This window comes from Pelobates fuscus, chromosome 5 (assembly GCF_036172605.1).
Source record: "Pelobates fuscus isolate aPelFus1 chromosome 5, aPelFus1.pri, whole genome shotgun sequence".
Classification (NCBI taxonomy): Eukaryota; Metazoa; Chordata; class Amphibia; order Anura; family Pelobatidae; genus Pelobates; species Pelobates fuscus.
Genome location: NC_086321.1, coordinates 351,043,062 through 351,059,970, shown reverse-complemented (window position 1 = coordinate 351,059,970; position 16,909 = coordinate 351,043,062). Strand labels below are relative to the sequence as shown.

General features: G+C 47.6%; 1 protein-coding gene across 1 annotated transcript; it reads left to right on the top strand.

The window, feature by feature from the left end:
• Window positions 1–8,919: 8,919 nt before the first annotated feature.
• LOC134612266 (tigger transposable element-derived protein 1-like) lies at window positions 8,920–11,076 on the top strand. Its single transcript, XM_063456613.1, has 2 exons — window positions 8,920–8,992; window positions 9,263–11,076. Exons 1-2 carry the CDS (start codon window positions 8,920–8,922, stop codon window positions 11,074–11,076), a joined length of 1,887 nt encoding a protein of 628 aa, XP_063312683.1.
• The last annotated feature ends 5,833 nt before the right edge of the window (window positions 11,077–16,909 follow it).

The window sequence follows — 16,909 nt, the reverse complement described above, 5'->3', positions numbered from 1 at the left end:
ACGGGCTCGGTAAAAGAGTGTGCCACTGACGCAAATCACGTAACCTGCCAAAAGGGGGCGAGCACAAAGAATTGGAAGGCCAGCCTGGCATGAATGCATGTCAGGCTGCCTGCCAATCATGCAAGCTGGCCAACTAAGGGCATACTATGCAGACAGCACCCTGAGCTTGGCATAAATGCGTCAAATTATGTGCTCACTCAACGCTTTCTAAGTATTGTCCCCTAACACTCGCTGGTCCTCTTGTCTTTGTACCTTCTTACTTGCAGGCAGAAGCTCCTGGTATATAGTCTGAGACACAGAAAAGCTGTATGTAGTGAGTGTAGAAGAAAGGGAACATGCCACAGTGTTAGAGAGACCAAAGTCAGCATTATCTTAACTAATTTCATTGTCAGCCATTTCACACAAATTTTGTTCCCATTCATCCCTTTTAAGTTTCCCTACTTAAGCAAGAGTATATCAAGTGGCCACCTTTCTTGGAAACCCATACCGGCCTTACTAATTTGCATAATTAATTATGTATGGGTGACATCACATAATGGAAATAACAAGGAGTGACACAAGAGAAAATGCTCTAAAATCACCAGAAAACTACTTACAGTTTGATTCTGCTGTATAGATGGATTGCTCTCAAGTCTCCAACTGTCTCAGTGTCCCAATGTCGCTAAGTGTCTCAGTGTCCCCTAGTCTCCCTGTGCCCCATGTCTCCCAGTGCTCTTATGAATCAGTGTACCCATGTGTCGATTACCCCAGGTCTCTCAGTGTCCCTATGTATCCGTGTCTTCGTGCCCCATGTCTCCCAGTGTCGGCACCCTATGTATCAGTGTCCGTATCTATCACAGTGTCTCAATGCCCCATGTCTCCCAGTGTCCTCTTGTGTCTCCAGGTCGACCAGTGTTCCCATGTCACACTGTGTCCCCCAGTATTCCTATGTCCCCTAGTGTCTATGTCCCCTAGTGTATGTGTCCCCATGTCTCCCAGGGTCCCCATGTCACTAGGACACTAGGAACACAGAGGCATGGGGACACTGTGAGGCATGGGGACACTGAGAAATGTGGGGCACTAGGAGACAAGGGGACACAGCCACCAGGGACACTGGAAGACTTGGGGACACTGGGACACTGTGACACTTGGGGACACTGAGACACAGACACCAGGGACACAGACACTAGCGACACTAGCTGGGAAGCATGGGGACACTGGGAGACATGGGGCGGGGACACTGGGAGACATGGGAGGGGACATGGGGCACTGGGAGACATGGGGACACTGGCTGAGAGAGATGGGGACACTGGGAGACATGGGGACAATGTGTACCAAGTGTCTCAGTGTCCTTATGTCTCCCAGTGTCTCTGTGTCCCCAAGTGTCTGTGTCATAATGTGTCCCCATATCTCCCAGTGCCCCCATGTCTCCTTGCAGCTTCCCCCCCCTCCCCCCATACCTCACTTCCCTGAGCTGTAGGCTCTCTCTGCAGGGTGGGAGTTGCTGTCTGGACTCTCTGTAGCTGCTCCCCTGCAGATCAGTGAGGAGGGATATGCTGGAAATTCCTATCCCTTCCTCTCTTCACATACACAGCGCCCCTACTGGCCAGTGCTGGTATTGCATCGTAATCTCTGTTTATACTGATAAAAATACCAGCATTTGTATTGCCAGTATGACTGCAATATCGGCACCGGCCAGGCAGCCTCAAATACTGGCTGTACCAGTAAAATACCAGCCAGGTGGAAACTCTAAGAGTAGTGTGAAAAAAATAATTAAATCAATGGGCCTCTATGGCATTTGTAAGTGCTGTAAATCATGACATGGTCATAACATTCAAACCTGCCTTTGACTTGTGTGTAGGTCTAGATGTTAAAATGTCTTGTAGAAGATTTTCATGTCTGCATATTTTTGAATTCCACAATGAAGCATGCACGTTTGCGCAAGCACAATTTTGTCTACATGATTTTTCTACATAAAGGCGCACAGACCACTTTATCTCAATGAAGTGGTCCGGGTGCAGTGCCGCTGGCGTTTTAGACCTGCAGTCTAAAAGATTGCCATTTAGTATATAGGGCAATGTTATGATTGTAGGGCTAAACATGCCCCTTCCTGACACCCACTAGAGGCTCTTCTGGGTTTAGAACAGAGTTTGACTCGATTCTGTGACATTAGCATCATCAAACGCTGATCATTGGATTGGATGAGCACAGTGCATACGCATTTCATCACCAATGCTTCTCTATGAGAAGCATTAGATTGGGTAAGAAGCCAGAATGCAAAGCCTCCAGGATGACGTTGCACGAAGAGGCACAGGCGGCGACACAGAGTGAGTCTCGGCGCTGAAAAAAAGGTAATGTTTATATTGGTTCATTTACAAAATATTTACATATTTATGTTACATAATGACTTTGTTCATTATCTGAAGTTTCTATTGCCGACAATCGATCTCTTCACTTGACAAATACCTGTTATATGAAATAATTTTTTTACTGTAAACATTCAACTTTAATAGATATTTAAGCAAACATATTATCGTTACGGTACACTCAGGGGCGTACCTAAAACATTTGGCACCCGGGGCGGATCCTATTTTTGGCATCCCCCCCCCCTCCCTCAACTTTAAATGTAAAAAACAACCAACATTTTTAAAATGTATTTAGCACTGAGCAGTGTTTGTGTGTGAATGTATGCATGTTTTTGTATGGAGTATGTGTGAGTGAATGTAGGGGTGTGTTTGTATGTAGTGTTGGTGTTTGAATGCAAGCATGCATTTGTGTGGTATTTGAATGCAGTGATGTGGTTATATATAATGGTGAGGTTTGTATGTAGTGTTGACTTTGAAATGCATGAGTGTATTTGTGTGTAGTGTTGGTGAGATTATGAGATGTCTGCACATATACACATACACGGACATACACACATGCAGATACATATACATACATGCAGAAACACTGTGCTCTGCATGCTGGCAACTGACAACACATTTGCATATAATTCACATTAGCCACCTATATTTTTTGTTGTGGGCTGGCTGACACCTCTTAACTTCGATCTTTGTTTAGCAGATAACTCCCCTATTTGCTATCCTTATGTGGGCTTGCTATATTTAAGGACACCAATTCTGGGAATTATCCACTAAACAGCTAAAGGATCAAAATTAAAAAAGCCCTTTTCTTATTTTCAGTTGTTTAGTAGACAAATCCCTTATTTGTTATCCTTATATCAGATTGCAATATTTAAGGAAACCAAATAAGGGAACTATCTACTAAACACATACACAGAGATACGCATAATCACAGATATACACAATCACAGACCCACAAACATACAATCACAGACACACAATCACATACACACACAAACATTACATACATACACACATTTAATAAATAAGAGGTCCACCCAGCCTCCATACCTTGCTCTAGAAGGGATGGAGTGGATCCTCAGTCCCTGGTGGTCAGTGGTTGCTGCTGGGATCTCTGTGCTCTTCCAGCACAGGTCCCTCACAGGCCCTATAATGACGCAGAGGCCGCGAAGACACCATATCCCGGCTGCCGTCTCACTGCAGGGCGAAGACCGTCAGACACAGTCAGATGCACACAGTCCCACACACAGTCACAGGCAGACAGTCACACACACACACACACACACACAATCCCAGGCAGGCGGGGGTGGAGCCTGCTTGCTAAGGAGAGCGGACGCCATTTCTCAGAGCTCCGATCAATCGCCTGTAATTTCCCCAAAATAAGCGGTAACCGACTTACCCCTCAACAACGCAACACCCGGCATCTGCCTCCTGGGGTCACCCTGATTAGCCCCATGCCATTTTTTTACACGCCAAAGGTCTTCCGATCGAAACGCAGGCCTGTGGCCTACTACGCACCTCCCGCGGCCGTGCTCAGCGCATTACTCAGCAACTCCCACGGAGCGAGATCTCCCAGTTCGGAGTTCCACGGCCCGACAGAGCAGATTAGCAACGAACCGGCTATGGGACGTCGCACCCAGAAACAGATGGCTGAGGCCGCAGCAGACACCAGGGATATCGAATCCATTCTCCAACGGCCGCCCCAAGCTAAAAGGGCAACAGAGGCCCGCCAGGATGCCTCGCCAAGCCAGAGTGAGCTGTCCACCTCTACCTCACAGCCCCCAGAACCGGCAACACAGGCCTCTCTAGATCTACCCCGAGAAGGGACTGACCTGGCCACAAAGCTGGACATACAAAACTTCCTCCACGAAATTAAACAAATGCTGACAGCAGACATATCAGTGGTAAAAACGGAGGTACAGGCTATGACAGACTGAGTCCGTGTTACTGAAGAGGACATCATGGATCTGCGCAGGGACCTTACAGCTACCCAGGAACAACTTACACAAGTCCAATCCTCCCACCAGACGTTCAACACACAACTCACCTCCATGGAGGACAGGTACCGGAGGAACCATATTAAGATCCGCGGCATACCAGACACGGTCCCCGCAGAGGAGATACACCAATATGTGAGGCGCCTAGTAGCTGCGATACTCCCTCCAAATGTGGCCAGAAAATTCACGCTAGATGGGGCATACTGCCTTCCGAAACCCCAGTGGGCCACGACGGCTATCTCACGAGACGTCATAGTCCGATGTGCCACACTACAAGACAAGGGACAATTTATGAAAGCGGTAAGGGGTAAACCACCATACCCCTTCGAGAACTCCCATCTCTCCTTTTTTCAGGATCTCACCAGAGCCACGCTCCAGTGGCGCAAGTCTCTCGAAATAGTGACAAGCCGGCTTAGAGACGCGGGTTTGGCCTACAGATGGAGCCTCTCAAAAGCTCTCCTGGTGACCCACCAAGGAACTTTATACAAAATATCATCTACAACAGAAGCTCCAGCTTTTCTCAGCGCTCTAGGACTCCCGCCACTGACGGCCAACGACACCCAACCACATAATCCGCAATCTTGGGACCCGGCCACAGTTGTCCCTTTCATCCCACGAAGCACCTCTGATACCCATCGGGGAACCTGAGAGAAGTGCAGAGAACTCACGCCTGGGATCATAATTGTTAATGGCTACTTGTTAATGCCTTTCGCTACTTACTGCTTATCCGCACTGATTGACCGTTTACTTGTTTTCATTATAATACCTGTCTTTATTATATTATTTTATTTTTTAATGATTGCTCTCAAATCCTTAAGTCTGCTGTACCCACAAAGATTACAGAGAATCCCTCTCCCCCCTCCCCCCCTCCCCCCCCTCGCCCCCTCCCCCCCCTCGCCACCCCCTTGGTCAGGGGCAACTCCCGTGCTCCACCGAGCTCAGCCTGACACAACCCTATAACGCATGACCTCCTATCGAGCATCTACCAGAGTAAGCATTACAACATTCCTGTCTGGGCCAGCCTATAGCACCCCCACTACCATGCAGCATCCACTCGACATAACACCAGGGATTGTGGGTTAAATTTACACACGTTCACCTCACAGCGATAGGTTAAGCGCCCTCCTAAATAGGGACAAGGCAGCCATTTGAATATATCCCCGCTAACATTGTGCCTAGGTCCCGATCATATGCTACACCTACTTATCTGCAACCATCTAAGCTGACCACGCAGTGGAATCTAATGTCTTGCATGCTTTATCCTGTTCCACACAAAATGGTAGTACACTCTTTACTTATTCTTGTTATGTGGTAGAATTACTATGCAGAGATGTTTACCTAAAATTGTGCAGTTCTATCAATTGTCATGACACTGTTTAACCTAAATTGTTCTTAAAAGCCTGTACATGTTGTTGTGACAGTACATGCCTGCTTGATTGATACCCTATGCACAGAAAAAATAAAGAATTTAAAACAATCCCAGGCAGGCAGACAGTCACACACACACACACAATCACAGGCAGACAGTCACACACACACACCATCACAGGCAGACAGTCTCTCACACAGTCACAGACAGTCACCAAATAGGGGAGCTATCTACTAAACACATACACAGAGATACACAATCATAGGCAGGCAGTCACACAGTCACGGAGACAGTTACACACACAATTACAAGCAGACAGTCACACATACACACAGTCACAGACAGACAGTCACACACACACACACACACACAGACAGTCACTAACACAGTCACACACACACACAGACAGTCACACACACACAGACAATCACAGGCAGTCACTAACACAGTCACAGACACTCACAGAGAGACACTCACTCACACAGTCACACAGACAATCACAGGCAGTCACAGACACACACACACACACACACACAGTCACAGACAGTCACACAGTCACACACACACACACACAGTCACAGACAGTCACAGACAGTCACACACAGACAGTCACACACACAGTCACACAGACAATCACAGGCAGTCACAGACACACAGTCACAGACACACAGTCACACAGACAGACACATACACAGTCACACAGACAATCACAGGCAGTCACTAACACAGTCAAACACACACAGTCACAGACAGACAGACACACAGTCACAGACACACAGTCACACACACAGTCACAGACGGACAGACACATACACAGTCACACAGACAATCACAGGCAGTCACTAACACAGTCACAGATAGTCAGTCACACACACACACAGTCAAAGACAGTCACAATCACAGTTACACACAGCACACACTCTCTCACTTACAGTAAGCTTGGGCTGTAGGAGGAGTGGATTCAGTCCCTCTGGCCCCTGTGCTGTAGTTGGGGAAGCAGGGACTCCTTCCTGCTTCCCCTCTGTGTGATCAGTAAAAGGCTGCATTTAGCTTCGCCCCTGCATCTGGCTTGGCTCCGCCCCCACGACCGATCTGGCTCCGCCTCCAAGTCTCCGTGCAGCCAGGTCTCCTGCTTGCTCCCAGCCCCTGCGTGTGAGCTGTGTCGGCTGCCCAGCGCCCCTGCTGCTATGGCAACTTGTGCAGCCACACAGCTCACTGAACTCCAAGCCTGGCCATCCCTGGTGGCACCCCCCTGCCTAATGGCACCCGGGGCGGACCGCCCCTCCCACCCCCCTTTAGTACGCCACTGGGTACACTTACAATTGGTAAACACATGATAATACTACCAAGTAATTATGTCTAGGTTATTATCATTATTTAATAGCATCACATTTTACCAAGCTAAGCTAGTCATGCATATGTAATACCGTCAATGTCTATGTAACTAATGTGTATTAATCATTTAAATCTAAACACACACACAGGTTCTAACGATATATCCTCTAATGTCATGTGTATTAGGCAGTAAGAAAGCATTGAATGTAAGTCTTCAAGTGGCAACTACAGAAGATGTAAGAGGGGTAAAACTGAATTGTGCTCCATTCATAGGCGTGCGCAGCCTATTGCATTAGGGTGTGCACCCTAAAGCACAAACACACGCCGCATGTGTATGTGTGTATATATATATATATATATATATATATACACACACACACACTGCTGTGTGTGCTGTTAGTGTGCTGTGTGTAAGGGTGCTGCTGTGTGTGTGTATGTGTGAGGGTGCTGCTGTGTGTGTGTATGTGTGAGGGTGCTGTTAGTGAGATATGTGTGTGAGGGTGCTGGTAGTGTGCTATGTGGGTGAGGGTGTTTGTGTGTGTGTGTTTGTGAGGGTGCTGTTTGGGTGTGAGTGTTTGTTAGGGTCCTGTTAGTGTGCTGTGTGTGTGAGGGTGCTGTTTGTGTGATGTGTGTGTGATGGTGCTGTTTGTGTGATGTGTGTGTGTGTCGTGTATTTGTGAGGGTGCTGTTAGTGTGCTGTGTGTGAGGGTGTTGTGTGTTTGTGAGAGTGCGGTTAGTGTACTGTGTGTGTGAGCGTGCTGTGTGTGGGTGCTGTATGTGTACTGTATGTGTGTGGGTGCTGTGTGTGTGCTGTTTGTGTGAGGGTGCTGTATTTCTGTAGGTGCTGTTTGTGTGTGGGTGCTGTATGTGTGTGTGTTCTGTATGTTTGGAGGGATTGTGGAGGTGGGGGCAGATTAGTAAATATCCCCCCTCCCTTCCTACCTTATGTAGGGAGGGGGGATCCTCGCTGCCATGTGCCATCCCTGGTGGTCCAGTGGAGAGTTAACTCTAGCCTGCGGGGCTAGAGTTAACTCTCGCGAGATCTGAGCGTTGCCACGGCAACGCTAAAATATTGCGAGGGGAACCTGGCGGAGCTGCTGTCTGGAGTTCCCCGGGTCCTCTCCTGCCTCCCTCCATGCTGCTGTGGGCCGGTGAGGTAGATCTTTGATCTCCCCGCCAGCCCATGGAGGCTTAGAGCAGAGCCGGCACTCAGATAGCGCCGGTTCTGTGTGAGCCGACAGGGGAGAATAAAGTCCTGGGGAATAAAGTGTGGGAACTCTCCCAAGATTCCCCCCCCCCCCAAAAAATAATATACACTCCAATGTGTGTGTGTGTATGTGTGTGTGTGTGTGTGTATATATATATATATATATATATACAGTGATACCTCGGTTCACGAACGCTTCTGTTCACGAACAACTCGGTTCACGAACAGAAAAGTTCGTAAAAATATGCTCCGGTTCACGAACTCCGCCTCGGTTCACGAACAGAAAAGTTCGTAAAAATATGCTCCGGTTCACGAACTCCGCCTCGGTTCACGAACCATTTTAATGCTAATTTCAGGCTGTCACATGGTCGGGACTTCCTGTAGGAAGACCGTGGAGAGAAGAAGCAAGAATAAGAGACACAGAAAGAAGTACTCTGCAAGCATTATAAGTGATTATACTGTATTTTATCACATACAGTACATACTGTACACAGAAAGAAGTACTCTGCAAGCATTATACAGTACAGTAAGTGATTATACTGTATTTTATCACATACAGTACATACAGTACACAGAAAGAAGTACTGTACTCTGCAAGCATTATAAGTGATTATACTGTATTTTATCCCATACAGTACATACTGTACAGTTCACTGGACACCCAATATGGCTCCCAAGAAGCATAGTGGAAAGAAGAAAGTGCGGAGCAGCAATAAAGGTGACAAGAACAGCAATGCAGGTGACAATGTGCAAAGTGGAAATGCAAGTGACAATGTGCAAAGTGGAAATGCAAGTGACAATGTGCAAAGTGGAAATGCAGTTGACAATGTGCAAAGTGGAAATGCAGTTGACAATGTGCAAAGTGGAAATGCAAGTGACAATGTGCAAAGTGGAAATGCAGTTGACAATGTGCAAAGTGGAAATGCAAGTGACAATGTGCAAAGTGGAAATGCAAGTGACAATGTGCAAAGTGGAAATGCAAGTGACAATGTGCGAAGTGGAAATGCAGGTGACAATGTGCAAAGTGGAAATGCAAGTGACAAGAATGTGCAGCGCAAGCATGGTGGCAAAAAGAAAGTGCACAGCAGTAGTAAAGGTGACAGCAAGGTTGTGAAGAAAATAACCATTGAGCTGAAGAAGGAAATTATAGAAAAGCATGACCGTGGTATTCGTGTGACTGATCTGGCTTCGGAGTACAAGATGGCAAAGTCAACAATTTCGACTATTCTGAAAAACAAAGCCGCCATCAAAGGAGCTGATGTTGCAAAAGGAGTAACAATGTTAACCAAGCAGAGGACACAAGTGCTGGAAGAGGTGGAAAAACTTTTGTTGGTGTGGTTGAATGAGAAACAGCTGGCAGGTGATAGTGTAAGTGAAGCTATGATCTGTGAGAAAGCCAGGAAATTGCACAGTGATTTACAGCAAAGAAGCCCCTCTACAAGTGCAGCAAGTGACGAATTTAAAGCCAGTAGAGGGTGGTTTGAAAAATTCCGCAGGAGAACTGGCATCCACAGTGTGATTAGACATGGTGAGGCTTCCAGTTCTGACAAGGCCGCAGCAGAAGCTTACAAGTTAGAATTTGCAGAATTCATGAAGACAGAAGGATACGTCCCTCAACAAGTGTTCAACTGTGATGAAACAGGGCTCTTCTGGAAAAAAATGCCGAACAGAACCTATATCACACAGGAGGAAAAGGCCCTACCAGGGCACAAGCCCATGAAGGACAGATTGACCCTTTTGCTGTGTGCCAACGCAAGCGCCGATCTGAAAATTAAACCACTACTGGTGTACCATTCTCAGACCCCTCGTGCATTTAGGGAACAAAATGTGAACAAGGCCAGACTGCCCGTCATGTGGAGAGCCAATGCCAAAGCTTGGGTCACAAGGCAATTGTTTATGGAATGGCTGCACGAGGTGTTTGCACCCACCGTCAGAAAATATCTTTCTGATAACCAGCTGCCTGAAAGGTGCCTTCTTCTGATGGACAATGCCCCAGCACACCCTCCAGCCTTGGTGGATGATATGGATGCTGAGTATGACTTCATCAAGGTAAAGTTCCTCCCCCCCAACACAACACCACTTCTGCAGCCCATGGACCAGCAAGTCATCTGCAACTTTAAGAAGCTGTACACAAAGGCGCTCTTCACTAGGTGTTTTAATGTCACTGAAGAGACATCCTTGACTTTGAAAGAATTCTGGAAGAAACATTTCAATGTTGTCCACTGCATTAACCTCATTGACAAAGCCTGGGAAGAGGTCACTTCCCGAACCCTAAATTCAGCCTGGAGGAAACTGTGGCCAGAATGTGTCGCTGAACGTGAACATGACTTAGAAGGGTCTGATGCAGAGGTAGTGGAGGAAATTGTGTCCATGGGCAAGAATATGGGTCTGGACGTTGATGGTGCTGATGTGGAAGAGCTTGTTGAGGAACATAGGGAGGAGCTGACCACGGAAGAACTTTATGAACTCCACAGTGAGCAGCAGAAGGCACTTCTTGAGGAGCATTCCACTGAGGAGGAAGAAGAAAGGGAGGAGGTTAGCAGTGATGCCATAAAATCCATTATGCAAAAATGGAATGAGTGCCATGATTTCTTTGAAAAGCACCACCCCAACATTACTGTCACAAACAGAGTGTTAAATCTCATGAATGATAATGTGGTCTCTCATTTCCGGAGGGTTATGCAGCGCAGAAAGAGACAAGTGACATTGGACAGATTTTTCAGACAAACTGAGCCTGCAGCTAGGAGACAAAGGAGAGAGGAAACCCCTGAAGAAGATCTCCCTGATGTCCTTATGGAGGGGGACTCTCCCCCCAAACAATAACTGCCTCCCACCTTACTGTCCTCTCTTAATAAATAACTACAGTATACTGTACTTTACTAATGTGTATTGTCATTTGTTTCATATTTTTGGGCTTCAAAAACCCCCCAAAAAAAGTCAGCACGGATTAACCGGATTTACATTGAACCCTATGGGAAAATGTGCCTCGGTTCACGACCAATTCGGTTCGCGACCAGAGTCAGTTCACGAATTAAGTTCGTGAACCGAGGTATCACTGTATATATATATATATATATATATGCACACACACACACTGGCATGCATACTAAGAAACACACACATTAAGACACACACACTCATACATTCACAGACACACATACACACACACACATTCACATACACTGACACACACTCATACATTCACAGATACACATACACACACACATTCATATACACACACACATTCACAGACACATACACACTCAAACATTCACAGACACCCATACATACATTCACACACACATTCAGACACACACACTGACACATATACACACACATTCACAGACACACACACACACATACACTGACACATATACACACACATTCACAGACACACACACACACACATACACTGACACATATACACACACATTCACAGACACACACACACACACACACACACACACATACACTGACACACACATACACTGACACATATACACACACATTCACAGACACACAAATTAATTTTTTTTAATTAAAAAATGTCCACCCAGCCTCCCTACCTGGAGTGCTGGCGTGGACTTGTCCCTGGGGTCCAGTGGGTCGGGCGCCTGTCTTCATCTCAGCCGCGGCGAGGGAGCTGTGTGCTCTCTGCTCCCTCTCACCGCGCGGGCTGTCTGCTGTAGCTGGGAGCCGTAATATGACGTCATATTCCGGCTCCGGCATCAGCAAACGGCGCGCGGCAAGAGGAAGCAGAGAGCACACAGCTCCCTCGCCGCGGCTGAGATGAAGACAGGCGCCCGACCGGGGGAGGAGGGGAGTTTGGGGTCCATCACCTCTTGCCCCCCCATGACAGGGGGAGGAAGGGGGGCATTTGGGGGCGCTGAGTGCCTGCAGGAACGGTGTTCCTGCTCATAAAAGTGCAGGAACTCCGTTCCTGCAGGACTTAATCCATAGGCGTGCCGCGGGGATTAGGGTGTGCCCAGGCACCTCTGATACCCATCGGGGAACCTGAGAGAAGTGCAGAGAACTCACGCCTGGGATCATAATTGTTAATGGCTACTTGTTAATGCCTTTCGCTACTTACTGCTTATCCGCACTGATTGACCGTTTACTTGTTTTCATTATAATACCTGTCTTTATTATATTATTTTATTTTTTAATGATTGCTCTCAAATCCTTAAGTCTGCTGTACCCACAAAGATTACAGAGAATCCCTCTCCCCCCTCCCCCCTCCCCCCCTCCCCCCCCTCGCCCCCCCCCCCCCTCGCCACCCCCTTGGTCAGGGGCAACTCCCGTGCTCCACCGAGCTCAGCCTGACACAACCCTATAACGCATGACCTCCTATCGAGCATCTACCAGAGTAAGCATTACAACATTCCTGTCTGGGCCAGCCTATAGCACCCCCACTACCATGCAGCATCCACTCGACATAACACCAGGGATTGTGGGTTAAATTTACACACGTTCACCTCACAGCGATAGGTTAAGCGCCCTCCTAAATAGGGACAAGGCAGCCATTTGAATATATCCCCGCTAACATTGTGCCTAGGTCCCGATCATATGCTACACCTACTTATCTGCAACCATCTAAGCTGACCACGCAGTGGAATCTAATGTCTTGCATGCTTTATCCTGTTCCACACAAAATGGTAGTACACTCTTTACTTATTCTTGTTATGTGGTAGAATTACTATGCAGAGATGTTTACCTAAAAATTGTGCAGTTCTATCAATTGTCATGACACTGTTTAACCTAAATTGTTCTTAAAAGCCTGTACATGTTGTTGTGACAGTACATGCCTGCTTGATTGATACCCTATGCACAGAAAAAATAAAGAATTTAAAACAATCCCAGGCAGGCAGACAGTCACACACACACACACAATCACAGGCAGACAGTCACACACACACACCATCACAGGCAGACAGTCTCTCACACAGTCACAGACAGTCACCAAATAGGGGAGCTATCTACTAAACACATACACAGAGATACACAATCATAGGCAGGCAGTCACACAGTCACGGAGACAGTTACACACACAATTACAAGCAGACAGTCACACATACACACACAGTCACAGACAGACAGTCACACACACACACACACACACACACAGACAGTCACTAACACAGTCACACACACACACAGACAGTCACACACACACACAGACAATCACAGGCAGTCACTAACACAGTCACAGACACTCACAGAGAGACACTCACTCACACAGTCACACAGACAATCACAGGCAGTCACAGACACACACACACACACACACACAGTCACAGACAGTCACACAGTCACACACACACACACAGTCACAGACAGTCACACACAGACAGTCACACACACAGTCACACAGACAATCACAGGCAGTCACAGACACACAGTCACAGACACACAGTCACACAGACAGACACATACACAGTCACACAGACAATCACAGGCAGTCACTAACACAGTCAAACACACACAGTCACAGACAGACAGACACACAGTCACAGACACACAGTCACACACACAGTCACAGACGGACAGACACATACACAGTCACACAGACAATCACAGGCAGTCACTAACACAGTCACAGATAGTCAGTCACACACACACACAGTCAAAGACAGTCACAATCACAGTTACACACAGCACACACTCTCTCACTTACAGTAAGCTTGGGCTGTAGGAGGAGTGGATTCAGTCCCTCTGGCCCCTGTGCTGTAGTTGGGGAAGCAGGGACTCCTTCCTGCTTCCCCTCTGTGTGATCAGTAAAAGGCTGCATTTAGCTCCGCCCCTGCATCTGGCTTGGCTCCGCCCCCACGACCGATCTGGCTCCGCCTCCAAGTCTCCGTGCAGCCAGGTCTCCTGCTTGCTCCCAGCCCCTGCGTGTGAGCTGTGTCGGCTGCCCAGCGCCCCTGCTGCTATGGCAACTTGTGCAGCCACACAGCTCACTGAACTCCAAGCCTGGCCATCCCTGGTGGCACCCCCCTGCCTAATGGCACCCGGGGCGGACCGCCCCTCCCACCCCCCTTTAGTACGCCACTGGGTACACTTACAATTGGTAAACACATGATAATACTACCAAGTAATTATGTCTAGGTTATTATCATTATTTAATAGCATCACATTTTACCAAGCTAAGCTAGTCATGCATATGTAATACCGTCAATGTCTATGTAACTAATGTGTATTAATCATTTAAATCTAAACACACACACAGGTTCTAACGATATATCCTCTAATGTCATGTGTATTAGGCAGTAAGAAAGCATTGAATGTAAGTCTTCAAGTGGCAACTACAGAAGATGTAAGAGGGGTAAAACTGAATTGTGCTCCATTCATAGGCGTGCGCAGCCTATTGCATTAGGGTGTGCACCCTAAAGCACAAACACGCCGCATGTGTATGTGTGTATATATATATATATACACACACACACACTGCTGTGTGTGCTGTTAGTGTGCTGTGTGTAAGGGTGCTGCTGTGTGTGTGTATGTGTGAGGGTGCTGCTGTGTGTGTGTATGTGTGAGGGTGCTGTTAGTGAGATATGTGTGTGAGGGTGCTGGTAGTGTGCTATGTGGGTGAGGGTGTTTGTGTGTGTGTGTTTGTGAGGGTGCTGTTTGGGTGTGAGTGTTTGTTAGGGTCCTGTTAGTGTGCTGTGTGTGTGAGGGTGCTGTTTGTGTGATGTGTGTGTGATGGTGCTGTTTGTGTGATGTGTGTGTGTGTCGTGTATTTGTGAGGGTGCTGTTAGTGTGCTGTGTGTGAGGGTGTTGTGTGTTTGTGAGAGTGCGGTTAGTGTACTGTGTGTGTGAGCGTGCTGTGTGTGGGTGCTGTATGTGTACTGTATGTGTGTGGGTGCTGTGTGTGTGCTGTTTGTGTGAGGGTGCTGTATTTCTGTAGGTGCTGTTTGTGTGTGGGTGCTGTATGTGTGTGTGTTCTGTATGTTTGGAGGGATTGTGGAGGTGGGGGCAGATTAGTAAATATCCCCCCTCCCTTCCTACCTTATGTAGGGAGGGGGGATCCTCGCTGCCATGTGCCATCCCTGGTGGTCCAGTGGAGAGTTAACTCTAGCCTGCGGGGCTAGAGTTAACTCTCGCGAGATCTGAGCGTTGCCACGGCAACGCTAAAATATTGCGAGGGGAACCTGGCGGAGCTGCTGTCTGGAGTTCCCCGGGTCCTCTCCTGCCTCCCTCCATGCTGCTGTGGGCCGGTGAGGTAGATCTTTGATCTCCCCGCCAGCCCATGGAGGCTTAGAGCAGAGCCGGCACTCAGATAGCGCCGGTTCTGTGTGAGACGACAGGGGAGAATAAAGTCCTGGGGAATAAAGTGTGGGAACTCTCCCAAGATTCCCCCCCCAAAAAAATAATATACACTCCAATGTGTGTGTGTGTATGTGTGTGTGTGTGTGTGTATATATATATATATATATATATATATGCACACACACACACTGGCATGCATACTAAGAAACACACACATTAAGACACACACACTCATACATTCACAGACACACATACACACACACACATTCACATACACTGACACACACTCATACATTCACAGATACACATACACACACACATTCATATACACACACACATTCACAGACACATACACACTCAAACATTCACAGACACCCATACATACATTCACACACACATTCAGACACACACACTGACACATATACACACACATTCACAGACACACACACACACATACACTGACACATATACACACACATTCACAGACACACACACACACATACACTGACACATATACACACACATTCACAGACACACACACACACACATACACTGACACATATACACACACATTCACAGACACACACACACACACACACATACACTGACACACACATACACTGACACATATACACACACATTCACAGACACACAAATTAATTTTTTTTAATTAAAAAATGTCCACCCAGCCTCCCTACCTGGAGTGCTGGCGTGGACTTGTCCCTGGGGTCCAGTGGGTCGGGCGCCTGTCTTCATCTCAGCCGCGGCGAGGGAGCTGTGTGCTCTCTGCTCCCTCTCACCGCGCGGGCTGTCTGCTGTAGCTGGGAGCCGTAATATGACGTCATATTCCGGCTCCGGCATCAGCAAACGGCGCGCGGCAAGAGGAAGCAGAGAGCACACAGCTCCCTCGCCGCGGCTGAGATGAAGACAGGCGCCCGACCGGGGGAGGAGGGGAGTTTGGGGTCCATCACCTCTTGCCCCCCCATGACAGGGGGAGGAAGGGGGGCATTTGGGGGCGCTGAGTGCCTGCAGGAACGGTGTTCCTGCTCATAAAAGTGCAGGAACTCCGTTCCTGCAGGACTTAATTCATAGGCGTGCCGCGGGGATTAGGGTGTGCCCAGGCACACCCGGCACACCCCGTGCGCACGCATATGGCTCCATTTGAGTTATGTCTCACAGTTTACTTACCCTCTATAAATCATTGTGGGAAATGCCCACCACAAACCTTTCAGAGAGATCAAAGTGATGAAGATCAGGGCTCAAACTCTACATTCTCCCACTCGCTGTCGACAAGTGAAAATTGAACCTCATGAGTAAATATTAAGGATTCTTCATTAATTGCCTTTCATAAGTCTCAATATATTTTACATAAATTCTAGCAAAGGCATTT